General features: G+C 35.6%; 1 protein-coding gene across 3 annotated transcripts; it reads left to right on the top strand.

Annotated features, from left to right (window-relative positions):
- The first annotated feature begins 6,533 nt into the window (after positions 1 to 6,533).
- Positions 6,534 to 14,424, top strand: LOC131157162 (protein MODIFIED TRANSPORT TO THE VACUOLE 1). 3 transcript variants are annotated; one of them, XR_009137236.1, is made up of 6 exons: positions 6,534 to 7,232; positions 9,543 to 10,292; positions 10,535 to 10,690; positions 11,807 to 12,784; positions 13,934 to 14,040; positions 14,121 to 14,424. XR_009137236.1 is itself a non-coding variant. In XM_058111100.1 (5 exons), the coding sequence occupies exons 1-5, from the start codon at positions 7,026 to 7,028 to the stop codon at positions 13,973 to 13,975; spliced, it is 2,133 nt and encodes a 710-aa protein (XP_057967083.1). In that variant the 5' UTR covers positions 6,534 to 7,025; the 3' UTR covers positions 13,976 to 14,424. The 3 variants fall into 3 exon arrangements, 1 of the variants encoding a protein (XP_057967083.1); XR_009137235.1 differs by having other exon boundaries at positions 13,934 to 14,048; XM_058111100.1 differs by having other exon boundaries at positions 13,934 to 14,424.
- Positions 14,425 to 14,895: the final 471 nt, after the last annotated feature.

Below are 14,895 nucleotides of genomic sequence, written 5' to 3'. Positions count from 1 at the left end.
TGAAGGGTTCTATTTTTTCTTTCCATAACTCCATTTTGTTGTGGGGTTCTAGGTGCTATAAAGTTGTTATTTATGCCATGTTCATTGCAGAATTTTTCAACATCTTGATTCTTAAATTCTCTTCCTTGGTCATTTCTAAGATTTAAGACATTATACCCTTTCTCATTTTGAAGCATCTTACATAGAGTGATTAATAAGTTGCAAACTTCCTCTTTGTTAACTAAAAACAACACCCATGTGTATCTTGAGTAATCATCAACAATTACAAAGGCGTATTGTTTTCCTCTTAAACTTTGTGTTCTAGTAGGACCGAACAAGTCTAAGTGTATGAGTTCTAGAGGTCTACTAGTTGATATATGTTTCTTCTTTTTGAAGCTTTTCTTGGCTTGTTTTCCTAGTTGACAAGCATCACACACTTTATCTTTGACAAATTTGGTGTTAGGCAAGCCTTTAACTAAATTCTTTTTAGAAAGCTTGGATATAAGATCCATGCTTGCATGTCCTGGCCTCCTATGCCAAAGCCAACTATTTTCACTCATGGCAGCCAAACAAGTTATATCTTGAGAGATCAAGCTATGAAGGTTTATGCAATATACAATGTTTATTCTATGTGCAGTGAATAGTGTCTTTTGATCATTAGAATTCTGAATTATGCATTTGTCTTTCTTAAATATTACTTCAAATCATAAATTATGCTTTAGATCATCTACTAACAAGACATCATCTATAGTGAGTGAAGAGTCTTTACTTGTTTTACCAATTCCGATGATCTTGCCTTTTGCATTGTCACCGAAGGTTACAAATCCTCCATCCTTTTGAGTAAGAGAAGTGAACTTAGATTTATCTCCCATCATATGCCTTGAATATCCGCTGTCCAACTACCATTTATCCTTAGACGGAGTGGTCCTAAAGCAAACCTACAAGAAAAATTTATGTTGGTACTTTAGGAACCCAAACCTTCTTAACTTTCTTTGAATCTTGTCTAGTTTTAGCATTTATCTTCCACTCATTTTTTACTTTAATATACTTTTTCTTGAGTGGACAATTAAACATTATATGTCCTTTATTTTTACATATGTAGCAAGTGGTGTGCTCATAAATATTTGTTGATGAAGTGCTTGCATAGTGTTTAGATTGGTTTACAAAAATATCCCATAAACAAATTTTTCTTTCTTTTGTTTGGTGCTCCATTGTAACCAAGTCCTTCTTTGTTGTTTGGCATCCTTTGTTGTCCTACCATTTTTTCAAAGTTATCTTTACCTTTGGTAAATTTGTAGATGACCTTTTCTTTCTCTTGAATTTGGTTTTTGAGGTCATTTATTTCTTACACTCTCTTACTATCTTCATTCACTTGAGACTTAGCTAATTTTTGAGACAAGTTATCTACTTTCTTCTCAAGCTCTTCAATCTTTAAGTCTTTTTCTTCTTCAACAAGTTTTGAGGATTCAAGGTGATTTCTAAGTGTTTCATTTTGTTGTTTCAAGCTTATGTTCCTCTTTAAGACTTTAATAAACTTGTTATGTAGAGAGAATAATTCAGATTGAAGTTCTTTATAAGAGGGCATGCTTTCACATGAATTACTACATGATTCATCACAAGAATATTCAGAGAGAGAGAGAGTAATAAGAGTTTACCTCTTCGTTATGTGCCATAAAACACATGTTTGCTACTTCTTGATCGCTTGACTCACTCTCCAATTCACTAGAACTTGTGTCATCCCAAGTTGCCTTCATTGTAGGGTTTTTTTTTTCCCCTTCTTGAGTTGTGGGCATTCCGACTTGATGTGCCCGACCTTTTTACAGTGGTAGCAAGTGGGAGGATCATTTTTGCTTTTGTATTGCTTTTTATTACTTTCTCCTCTTTCAGCTTTTGATCCATTGAATTTTTTAGCGAATTTCTTGTTTCTTCTTAAGAATTTTTCAAGTATTTTAGTTACGAGAGCTAAGTTTTCATCTTCTAATTCACTAGATTCATTATCTTCCGCACTTAAATGTTCTTTCAAGGCTTTTAGAGCTATAAACTTCTTGTTTTTGTTTTCAGTGTTTCTTTCCTTCAATATCATTTCATAGGTTAGAAGAGATCCTATGAGTTCATCTAAGGAAGTTGTTTTAAGGTTTCTCCCTTCCGTTATGGCTATGACTTTTGGTTCCCAAATAGGTGGAAGTGCTCTTAGAATTTTGCGGATCATCTCATGGGTGGAGTATGTTTTTCCTACAGTACTTAGTGCGCTTATGATATGTGTTAACCTAGTGTACATGCTTGTTATAAGTTTCACCGAAATTCATCCTAAAAGTTTCGTATTCACTGGTTAACATATCAATTCTACTTTCCCTAACATCTACTATGTCTTCATATGTTACCTCTAATTTATCCCAAATTTTTTTAGTTGTTTTACACGCCATTACTATATTGAATTCATTTGCATCAAGTGCACAGTATAGGGCATTTATTGCACTTGAGTTAATTTGCAGCATTTTGAAATCTGATTCGCTTAGTTCTTTTTATTCTTTAGGTACTTCTTTTCCATCTACTAGTTTAGTGGGGATCAGATTTCCATTTGTGATAACATTTCATCCTTTCCAGTCCATTGTTTGAAGTTAGATTCTTATTCGTTGCTTTCAAAAGGTATAATTGAGTCCACAAAAAATGGGTGGTCTAGTTGAGGATTGACCCTCACCAAAGGAAGCTACTCCTATTTGTGCCATCTATATCTTTATATAGCTACTTGTTAGGATTTTCTATAACCACACTCTGATACCAATTGAAACCTAAGGTGTAGTCCTAAGAGAGGGGGGCTGAATTGGGTTATTTAAAATTCCTGAGAGTCTTTTTATAAGTTCTTGATTTTTTTACAATCTTTTAAAGAATTCTTATATTCTTGTTGATTATGCAATCTACACAAATACTTACTTCAATTATTCAATCCACAACCACAACATACACAACCAATTGAATAACTATTCAAATCAAACAAACACCATACAAGTAATTAATATTAGCTTTGTAATATTCAGCAACCCTATTTATGAATGTGCAAGTCCTGTAGTTGGCCTTTGAACTGAAAATTAAAATAGCATTCAACCCCTTTTTCAAAATCATAATTTAAATAAACTTTTAGCTAATAGGTTTTGGGTTGTTAACCAATCAACGTACTCCTTAGCGGTTACCGCAAAAAATTGATTAACCAACGTACTCCCTTTTGGTTTCCGTAAGCCCAACAACAAATTAGGCATTTGTTTATTTAACTTCCAATTTTTGTTGTTTTTATGATTGAAAGAATTACAACATTCACACAGTTTATATTTTGCTGAAATTTAAAGTGAATAAGGGAAAGAGAGTGACACCGTTGTTTTTATGAGGTTCGACTTACCCCAACCTACATCCTTGCCTTAGATCAACCACCTAAGGATTTCACTATATCTTGTTCCTTCCGGGTGGAACAAAAACCTTTACAATAACCAACCTTTTTTTCAGGAAGAGAAACTTCTCCAAGCAACAACCTATGCTTGGTCCAACGATTCAACAATACCTTGAACTGTCAAAGATCTAGTAGAAAGGAATGAATATCTACGAACAAGTTGTACAAGTTAAATCTCAAATCGAACTTCAAAACCAAAACTAAATAGAAAATGTTAAGCTCAATGTTTAGAAGTCACCAAAGTTTCTTTCTTATTGATATAAGAATTTTAGATGCAACTCAGAATCAGAACCCCTTTTTAATCCAACAATTACGTAAAGTTTTCCCCCCAGTAAAGGTGTGATCGAGAATGAGTTTTAGTAAAGTTTTAGCATAAAAATCATGTATTGATTGAGTGTATATTTATAGACCTTTTTAGGAAAAGTTTCCTCATTTAATATGAAGCATTTAGGTAACTTTTCAAAAAATATTAAATTATAGAATTAATTTTGAAAATCTTCCATTTAGGTAACTTTTCAAAAAATATTAAACTATAGAATTAATTTTGAAAGTCTTCCATTTAGGTAACATTTCAAAAAATATTAAATTATTAAATTAATTTTAAAAATTTTCTCGCAAGTTTGAAATTCAAAAAATTCTCCGCAGAGTCAGTCGACTGACTCACTTGACTAGGTCACTGACTCACTCGACTGGGTCACTTAAAAATATTAAATTATAAAATTAATTTTAAAAGTTTTCCCGCATGTTTGAAATTTAAAAATTCTCTGCAGAGTCAATCGGCTGAGCAGTCTTCTCTTTTCAAAAATTTTCTATTTTAGATTTCTTTAAAATCTAATTTACTTGAAAAACTTAATTATAATTTTTCAAAAACATTTTCAAGAGTGTTTTTTTTAAGTGCTAGTCTTTAAGTTTTTGTATCTTAAGGAGCTTCACATATCTAAATAGTGATGACTTGAAGTACTTACAAATGTCCTTCTAAGCATGATCTCCTTAAGTCTTGCAACCTCTTGAGATTCATTCTTTACTTCAAGGTCTGCTTGGCCTTTAAGCTCTTTATGTATCTTTTATTTCTTCAATGTTCTGAGAAGCTTTCATTTGGTTGACTTTGATCTCCAACTTAGTTCCATATGATTAATCGTGAGTGTCCACTTACTTAGACCTGAATTAAAACCACTCAACAACGCATGAATTAGGCCAACAATTTGCTTCTTGGACCTTTGCACTGGTTTCTAAAATGACTTAACTTTCCACATTTCCAGCACTCAATGTTCTTTGTGCCTTGGGAACCTTTGGGATTTCTGGATTTGGATCGCCTGGACCTAGATTTGCCGTGATTACTTGATTGGCCATACCTGCTTCCTTTCCATGAATCTCTCCCTCGACTTTCCACATGCAATGCTGAACTGGAAGTGGAAGCAGTGTTTGACATCCTGATATCTTTCGTCAAAATCATACTGATGACTTCATCAAAATTCAGCTTTGATTTTCCTGCGAAACTACTGATCGTAGTAACAATACCTTTCCAACTCTCAGGCAATTGACTAAGAATCAGTAAGACACAGATCTCACTATCAAACTTGATTTCAACTAAGGCGAGTTAATCTGATAGCTCGTTGAAATTATTTAGATGTCTACTAAAACTTTCACCTTTGGACATATTCATGGTAAATAACTTATTCATTAAGTGTACCTTATTGGTTGCTGATGGTTGCTCATACATGTTGGAGAGCGTATCCATAAGAGACTTGGCGGTTGTCATGTGCTTGATATTAAAGGAAACAGAATTTGTTAGCATCATCCCGATAGCTCTGAGAGCTTTTCGATCAAGCAACTCCTACTCGTCCTCCTTCATGGGATCTGGCTTTCCCTTCAATGGTAAGTGCAACTCCTTACCAAACAAGTAGTCTTTGATCTGCATTTTCCAGAAATCAAAGTTGGTGCCATTAAATATCTCTATCTTTGAGTTATTTTCGTTTGACATCTCGATTCGTCAATCTAGAGATAAAATCAACTCAAATGGACAACACGGTTGGATTCAAAACGGTTGAAAACCTTAGAAATGGTTCAAGTCGTTCAAAGAAAATCTGGTCAAACCTTCTGGTCAAAATCGGTCAACTTTCCGTTAAAATTAACAGAATATACTCCCACTTAGCAGAATACTTTGATGTCGTTACTGATAACGTTAATTAACGCTGTTAACAAACTGCTGACATGACAGGTGGGGCCCAGTGATGGCGTGGCGTTGACATGGCAAGTTGGGCCCAATGATGACGTGTTAGTGGGGCCTAGTGCTGACATGTCTGTTGACGTGGCAGTGGAGCCTAGTGCTGACGTAGCAGTGGAGCCCAGTGATGATTGTCTTAAATTATACCAAGAAAATTTCCAAGGAAGTGGGAGGTCACAATGAACCGCTTAAGTCCCACTTTCCTAGACAGAATTTTCTTTAGACACATAATTAGCACAATATAGCTCCTGGGACCTCCAATATGCTCCAATCTGGAAATTTTGCTATGATTTGGCGACTTTACTCCAACCTGACTCTGAAACCACTTGTTAGGGATCTAGGAACAATAATCACACAAAATACGAACACCAAATTTACGTGGTTCGGTCTAATCTGACCTACGTCCACGAAGCACACCGAATATACTATAATTTGGGAGAAAAATAAGAAGAAGAGACATACACTCAACTCAACTCTTCTCACACTTTTCTCTCTCTCACCTTCATCACTCTCACACTTCTCGCTCACTCACTTTACTTGCACTCTTCACACAATACAAATGTTCTTATTTATAGATACATAAGATAGATATAGAAGGAAATGAGTTATTACATTCTAATGGATAATGAGCACATGATTTTTAATGGATTATTTGAACACGTTATAATTGTGTTTTTTGATGGAATGAATTTGGCACGCTCATTTTCCTCCGCTGCAACTCATCCTCTTCAAGGCGTTTCCATTTTTTTAGTTTCCATATTTTCTCCGTTTTCATTTCAGCTTAACACGAGGGTCCAAAGAGGCCGTCGGTGGTTGGAGTTCCCACGTTATAAAAAATAAAAATAAAAAAACTATTTTTTAGTTTATAAGATTATTAAGTTAAATTTTCATGTTATTGAGCTCTGTGAAATAAAGAGCGGCGAAAAAGCATGGAGAGACGGCAATTTCCCAGTGGAGACCACATTAACATGAGCGGCCTTCTTGTGCTTAAAAACTGTTTCTGCTCGTAGAACCTTCTTGCTCGTTCAATCTCTCTCTGTCTCTCTCTCTGATCCTCAATCCTCTAATCCTACGCTATTCCAATTTTCAATCCCTTCAATCTCTTGCATGATTCAAATCGTTTCGAATTTTAGGTGATTGGCCAACTGTTCGAATCAAATCAAGCATACTTGGTCTTGGCGAAAATTTTTCAATTTTGTGATCTGGGTTTCGATCTGGTGGCGGTGGGGGCACATCGATTAGTGGGGCCGAGTTCCCTGTCGGGATCGTACAGAGACTCCCCAATTTTGATCGGGTTTGTGGTCTGGATTAGAGCTTGTTTGGGGGCACGAAATTAGGGTTTGGATATCGAACGGATTGGGTTTTGTGGGTTTGCATTGAAGGATGGATTCTAGCAGGCGAGCTGTGGAATCGTACTGGAGATCGCGGATGATCGATGCGGCCACCTCGGACGAAGACAAAGTTACGCCTGTTTACAAATTAGAAGAGATTTGCGAGCTTCTTCGGTCTTCGTCTGTTGGTATTGTCAAGGAAATGTGTGAATTCATATTGAAACGGCTCGATCACAAGAGCCCAATTGTTAAACAGAAGGTATAGAGCCTTGTGTCTTTTTATTTACTGCGTGGTTGGGATTTTTGAAAGTACTTTCTGGCTTTTGAAAACTTTGAAGAATCTAGTTCGTGCTTTCAAACGCAATAAAAGTATTATGATGCGAATAGTGTAGTAACTCAATATTGTATCACTTGCTGTTGGACTTGTGCTAGCAGAGAGAGGGTGAACTGGTGCAGCGTCCATTTTAGTTTCTTATTCAGTGACTTACATATGAGGAAGGTTAGTTCTGGGTTAAGTATTGTTGAGAACTTCAGTGGGTTAAATTTTAGTTATTTTGAAAAATTGCCACGGCATGAATTATTACTAAGAAATGCGGATCATAAGAGATGTGCATTTTGATCTTGTTGAAAACTATATTTTTATAACTGCATTAACAGTCCGTTTTGGAACTTAAAAAGGAAAGGAAAATAAAAAAGATTCTACTTTTACATGTTTGGTTATCAAGGAAAGTGAGAAAGTAAATAAATAAATATATATATATATATATATATATCAAATCAATTAATAAAATTTTAATTTTACACATCCTTAACATATAGTTTTTCTTAATTTTTAATCATATTAGAACAATTTTTTATTCTAAATTTTATTTTAGTCGATAATGAATTTGTTTCTTATTTTCCTTTCCTTTCCTTTACCCAAACAAAATCTTTGATCCAAACTGGCCATAAAAGAATCCAATTCATGTATCTTGTTAGAACCCACGAGTCCTTGGGACGTTTGATAGAAAACAATTATACCTGCCCAATGAGGAGTCCATTATCATCATTTAATAAATGTTAATGCTGTGAGACTCTGGCATTACGAAATTCTGAAACTGACTCTAAGTATCAGTATCGGTAGTAGTAGCTGCTATTTTCTTCAATAGCTTCATTCTTTCTGTGTTCTATAACAGAGGAGTTTTATTTCCATTGGACATGTAAGCACCTTTAGATTATGTTTGGTTTGTAGAATACCTATTCCTAAGAATATATTAGTTATAAATTATAATAGGTTAGTTACAGGTATACAAAAAATTGTGTTGTTGCCATAAAGTAAATGACAAAGTGAAACTTTTTATAAATCCATAACAAGGAATAGATTGGGACCTGACTAACTGTATGAATATTGGGACCTGACGAGACAAAGCTTCATTCTTCTTAATAAAAAGAAAGAATCCTCTAAAAAAGAAAGCCCAAATGAAAAATACAATTAGAAACAAAGTCAGATGACCCGTCTTCCTATCATGTGGAGTGTTACTTCAAGGCAATCATACAAGAGCTCTCATGACCAAAGCCCAAAGAGAGGTGAAAAAAACTGCTTTCGCTCAAGGTCATTGTTCTGTGATGTGCTGTTATCTAAAATCCATGAATTCCTTTGGAACCATATAAATCAAAGTAGCACTTTGCCACAAAATCCAATCCTTCTTTCAACCAAAACCCCACCCAATGCTCCAAAAGAAGCATATTGTCTATTGAAGCTGCATAAATCCAACTTTGTTCAGCATGTAGTCAAGAATTCTACAACTTCCATGCAAAAATACAATTTTGAAATGATGAGCATTTGTCTTATTGTCAGGTTATTTTTAATTATAGTGTCGTGGGATTTTCAGTTGTAATTTCTATAATTTCTATTTCATATAAATAATATGATGTACTGGTTCTGGTAGGAGATTAATGACTTTGAATTGTGTGTGTTTTTTTCTCTTTCCCAAAATTCCTCTCTTCCTTTCTTCCTCTCTTCACTGTCTGATATGTGTCACGATTTTACTAGGGAATAAAATTTTATTAAGTCTCTTCACCTGCTAATGGTCATTAATTTAATCCTTTTGAGTCACTGACCATGCAAAAGCCATAATTTTGGAAGGATAAAATTGCAAGGGGAAAGCTGAATATTGGGAATTTGCGTACTGTAAGCACAATAGAACTTGCGAGATGAAATACCAGAATTGTAATGATGCCAAGTTCTAAAATTGGGAAAAGATGAAAATAACTGGAAAATAGTGCTTGAACTAAAAGCCTGCTCCTTCTTTGTGATTTTGCAGGAAATTGAAATTGAATAAAGAAAAAGTTCATCCAGATGGTAGAAACTATTGACTATGCATTACAAACTAAAACTACTGTAAAAAATTATATTTGACTTTTTTTATTTCTTTTCTTTTTCTCAATTTTCTCTGCAACCAAATGGAGAGTTGGTATATGTGAAGAGGGATGTTATGGTCAACAGATAAATTCAGATATAAATAGTACTTTAGATTACTCAGTATTGTGATTTATAAGGCAGTTAATACCTATTTTGGTTATTGTGCAGGCTTTGAGGTTGATAAAATATGCAGTGGGAAAATCAGGAGTGGAGTTCAGGAGGGAAATGCAAAGAAATTCGGTTGCTGTGCGACAGTTACTTCACTACAAGGGGCTGTTGGATGCGTTGAAGGGGGATGCGTTAAATAAAGCTGTGCGGGACACAGCTCAGGAGACCATTTCTGCTATTTTCTCCGTGGAGGACAGCAAGCCGGCACCTTCAGAAGATCTTACTAGACGAATACAAGGGTTTGGCAATACAAACTTTGAGATGCCATTGGATGATAAGAAGTCATTTCTTAGTGAGGTAGTTGGTATTGGGAGTGCTTCTATAAAGCAAGGACTCAGTAGTTTCACTCAAGCACATTCAGTGAGGAAGAATGACAATGGGAGTTACAGGAGCCCAAATCTTCGCAGGTCTTTGACTACAGAAATTGACTACCATGATAGATATGAGAAGGTTGAACATCCCAGTCAAAATCAGGGTAGTTTTGGGATATCAAAGAATGTAAGCAGTGGACCTTGGGTCCAGGATTTGAGAATAACCAATACGGAGTTGACTGATGGGGATTCTGGAACAAGCCATACAGAGAGTAAGACTCGTGAGGACAAATTACTGGAGACAATTGTAACATCTGGCGGTGTCCGTCTACAACCCACTCGTGATGCCATCCAGGTTTTCCTTGTGGAGGCTGCTAAGTTGGACGCATTGGCTTTAAGTCATTCCCTTGAATCAAGGCTGCAATCACAGATGTGGCAGGCATGTCTTATGTTTTGATTACATGATGTATTGCAATGTGACCATAGTTATCATACACATTCACAATATTGTTAATTGACCTTTCTTTCATGCAATGTTAATTTTATATGCTAGATTTAACTCTTAAATTTTCATTTATGCTAAATCTTGGTGGTAGCTTATTTAGCAATCTTCTTTTTCCCGTTGAGCATTTATCAAAATTTTTTTTTCTTTTAATTCGTGGGTATAATCATTTCTATCAGGTCCGCATGAAAGCTCTCTGCGTCCTGGAGTCAATTTTGAGGAAGAAGGAAGATGAACATTTTCTGATTGTAGCTTCATATTTTAGTGAAAATAAAAATGTTGTTGTAAAGTGTTCAGAGTCTCCGCAAGCTTCTTTACGGGAAAAAGCAAATAAGGTAAGTGTGTTTTTGATACGCCTGTCTGAGGTTTGTGTTTAATATGTCTGTCAATCACTCCTCTCTGCCAAATAATAATTTTAAAAAGCATAAGGTACTTGCTATGTTGTAGCACAAGTGTTCTATGTATCATGACAATAATGATGGATTTTTCAAACTTCAAAAAATAATTACAAAAATCTACCCTTTAGATAGGAGTGAACAAGATTTAAATGTCAGAATTATATATAAAGAGGAAGTATTGAAGCAGCTTTAACTTGGTCAAGTCTCAACAGAAAATGCCTGTCACTTGCCTGGGCATCTGTATTTTTAGCGTCTTAAAAAAATATGGGAAAGAAAGACATGCTAGTTATCTTATGCATGAACTAGAACTTAAGAAGAAGCCTGTTTTCTTTAAGAAAAAATAGCAAGAAACAAAAACAAAGTATTTTTTAAGAAGAGTTTTAAAAAAAGAGAGAATAACTGACTGCAGATCTCCACCCTTGGAAATTTAAATGCATCTTATATTATTGGAAAACAATAGTAGGTTCGTAAGATCATCGATTTTTTGCTTAAAAACACCATGCATTGGATTGCAGCTTTATGCAAAAATATCAATGCTTATGAATTGTTTGTAGTTCAGAAAATGTTGTAGTGTCTTCGGTAATCTTTCTTGTGAAACTATACCTTCCCAATTCACGGGTGAGAGATTTTTAAATTAAAATCAGGGGCATTTATTGTGGTGATTGCTAGAAACTCCAGTACCCACTTCTATTTAATATTGCAAAATAATGTGCCTTTTTTTATTCTTGAGTGGGAGTTAAGCCTCTTTGGAATGCATGTGTCAAATCTCCTAAATTATTAAAAAAAGAACTTAATAAAACAAAACAAATCTGGCAAGAAGTCACCATGTTGTTCTTTGTATACCCATCATTGTTCTTCATCATTAAATTATCATTGCATTAAATGCACTAAATTTATGTAATATAAATGAGTTTTATCTAGATATGATGATAGAATCTTTAATTTTGTTGAATACATCAGATGTCAATTTGTAGCTGTGTAAGAAACTTGAGTGGGTTCATGGCCTAGACCCAAAAACCTGCTTTGATATAAATGCATGGCTTTGATGTTCAGGTCTTAAGCCTTCTAGGTGGAGAAGAAAGAGGCAGTGTAGTGAATCATGTAGAAAAGCCAGCAACTGTTGAAACAGCTACCGTAATTCAGATGCCTGACTTAATAGACACAGGTGATCCAGATGACTATCATGAAAGAGAAGATTCTACAGAAAAGCAGATCGATCAAAGTGGTTCAAACTTGCCAACACCAACCACTCCTCTAATCGATGATATATTTGGAGATAGTCTTGGCACTGGTGTAACCACCACTGTACAAAAAATTGATGATGACCCCTTTGCAGATGTCTCATTTCATACCAGTGAGAGTAGAGAGCCTGTGGATGACCTTTTTTCAGGGATGACTGTGGATGACAAACCCAGTGCTAATGCTAATGAGAATCATCTGGCAGGAAATAAAAAGGGACCAGAGCTATTCGATATTTTTGGGTCCAATCCTGAACATCCACAGGAGCAAGAAAAGCATAAGAATCTTCATTATTTAATGGATGGTTTGTCCATCAATGAAAACGACTCAAAGATGAAGCAGAAAGAGACCAGCTCTGGGACACTTTCTGAAACAATCTTCCCAGATTCTAGCATTAATCCTGGTCATCAAGCATCTAATGAGGCTTTGAATGGTCCACTCGCTTCTCAAATGGCTGGGGTGAATCCAAATCTTGTGTTTCCTTTGGGTTCTACGCCATATAATATACCCCCAGGCATTATGTTCAATCCAGCTTTTCCTTCTCAGCCAATAAATTATGGTGCCATGGGGAGTTTATTTACTCAACCGCAGCTTCTAGCAACAATGTCTAATTTCCAACAAATGGGACACTTAAGCTCTCAAGCTGCCAGTTTTGGTCATGCTGGTGAAATGAAAGGAGGATATTCTCCACCTCTTCCTGATATTTTCAATCCAAACATGCCAACTCATACAGCCAATCCAATGATGAGTAGTTCCAAGAAAGAAGAGACGAAAGCATTTGATTTTATCTCGGTAAGTTTGAGATCTGACTGTTGACTGCAGTTCTTGATATTAATATTTCCTTTGTCGCAATGTATAATCATAGCGTTTGTTGCTTGCTCTCAAAGTCAACCAGTGTGGGAATTAGTTTGCTTGATGGCCCCATAATACAATGGGAAAATGAACAGTATAATTGGGAAATTCGAATTTACTATGTTCTCTTTTCTATATTGATCTCTGGTTTCTAATGTGGTGATTAATGATGAGGACCACCTGCCTTCCTGTCCCAACCTCATAAAGAGTTGAGTTCAGTTGCCAGCTGCCTTGTAGCAGGAGGACCCTTGTATTTTCACCCTTGCACTGGGCTGCTCTTGTTCAATAGAATTTCACAATTTCAGTGGCTGATGTTGAAATGTTAAGGTGCAAGAGAGCAGCACAGAGCTTCTTGTGCTTTTTTAGTTGCAGGTGAAGGCCATCAAGATCAATTTCCATCAAATATTGGTCATGATTGTCTAGGGGATCCTTTCTCATGGATATTGAGGAGGTTAATTACTCATTAAAAAAATTCTTAGATGGTATATATAGTTGTCATTTCAATTCTCCCACCACCACCCCCCCCCCTGCGCGTGCGCACGGGGGGTAGATTGTCAAACATTAGATGGTGGGGATGGTGGGATTTGAAACCTGGTGCCTGTTCTTTACTGCTCTGGTTACTAGTTACTACCAGGCCGAGAAGCCCATTATTTTAACTAAGCCAGGCATGTAGTAACATATATTGTATTTTGTTTTTCGATTTATGTAGGTCATTAACATACTGTTAGGGACACCTTTGATGCTAACTGAACAAATTTCTCAGAATATAAGTTGCACTTCTGCACGTGATCAAAGTCTTTATTTTATAAACCTCTTTTTTTTTTTACCCCTCCTTTATTTTAATGAACCAATTCAAACCCAAGTTCAAACCTTGTATTTGTGCATTAATGCTATTACATACAGGAATATGCTATGTCTAAGGCTTTGTGCTGCTTTATAAATTTGATATATATATATATTTTAACTTTATGAATTACAACTAGTAGAGATTTGGAAATGAAGAGCTTAAAACCATCTGTTTGATTCATCACCTCTGAACTCAATAATTGGCTACATTGTGCATTGTACTGAACTTCATTGATCTTGTAGGATCATTTGGCAGCAGCTCGTGATACAAAGAGGGTGATTTAAATCTTTGGGCCATCCAGTCCGCCATGAATGAGCTCCTTGCTATGATGATGGTTTATTTATTTCAGGCGAGCAGGTCGAAGCATATTTTTTGTTTTCTCTTAATTGTCAAGGTGAAAATTTTTTTGCAATAATTGAATATTTGCAGGAGTTAAACATGCTTCGTGTGAAGTACATTCTAGTAGATAAAATGGGAACAACCCAGAAGAACTAAAAAGAGAAAAGTGAATGAGCTCAGTGGGACTACGCTGCCTTGTGGATGGATTAGAGTGCGAGAATGTACTTATGCAGTCCATGTAGCTAGCTTTTGAATTCTGTAATGCAGACAGTGATTTCTCCCCCAAATTGTAATGGATTTATAGAGTTTTGTCTCCCTTTTCTACTGTGCTACAGGTATGTTTGGAAGAGAGATTTTGGACACCAGTCAAAAACGATTCGAGTTTTCATTTTTCTATCTTGCATCCATACTGGTAGGTGTGTATTAATTACCCATGAATTCCCCTTAACGCCACCACCCCCCCCCCCCCCCCCTCCCTTTTTCCCCCTATGCTGGCATCAAGTCCCATTGGGTTAATCCATTTCTCCCAATTCAGTTCGTTGATTAATTTTCCAGAGAGAAGAATCATGCACACAAACTATAGATTTACTGGAGAAACGCCTTCCAATTAGTAGTGTGTTCGAGATGAGTAGAGTCGGTAGAGTGGAATACTCAAATTTGTCTTGATTGGAAAATGTTTAGCTCATGACTCAAATTTTATTAATCTCAAAATTGTTAAACTTACAAGTTCTTGAAAATCAAGCTGACTCAATTAATCTTGATTTGATTGTAAGTTAATATTAAATAATATATATAAAGTATACATAAATGTGTATATAAAATTAAACATACGTTTAAAATATATTATGAGTTATATAACATAAAA

Source organism: Malania oleifera, chromosome 6 (assembly GCF_029873635.1).
Source record: "Malania oleifera isolate guangnan ecotype guangnan chromosome 6, ASM2987363v1, whole genome shotgun sequence".
NCBI classification, from domain to species: Eukaryota; Viridiplantae; Streptophyta; class Magnoliopsida; order Santalales; family Ximeniaceae; genus Malania; species Malania oleifera.
Note: the sequence above shows the minus strand (reverse complement) of the source record. Positions and strands in the feature narration are given on the sequence as shown.

Excerpts from the sequence above, each read along its gene's own strand:
- LOC131157162 (XM_058111100.1), top strand. The coding sequence starts at position 7,026 with ATGGATTCTAGCAGGCGAGCTGTGGAATCGTACTGGAGATCGCGGATG. Across the intron at positions 7,233-9,542 it reads GCCCAATTGTTAAACAGAAG|GCTTTGAGGTTGATAAAATA; the intron begins GTATAGAGCCTT and ends GTTATTGTGCAG. Across the intron at positions 10,293-10,534 it reads TGCAATCACAGATGTGGCAG|GTCCGCATGAAAGCTCTCTG; the intron begins GCATGTCTTATG and ends CATTTCTATCAG.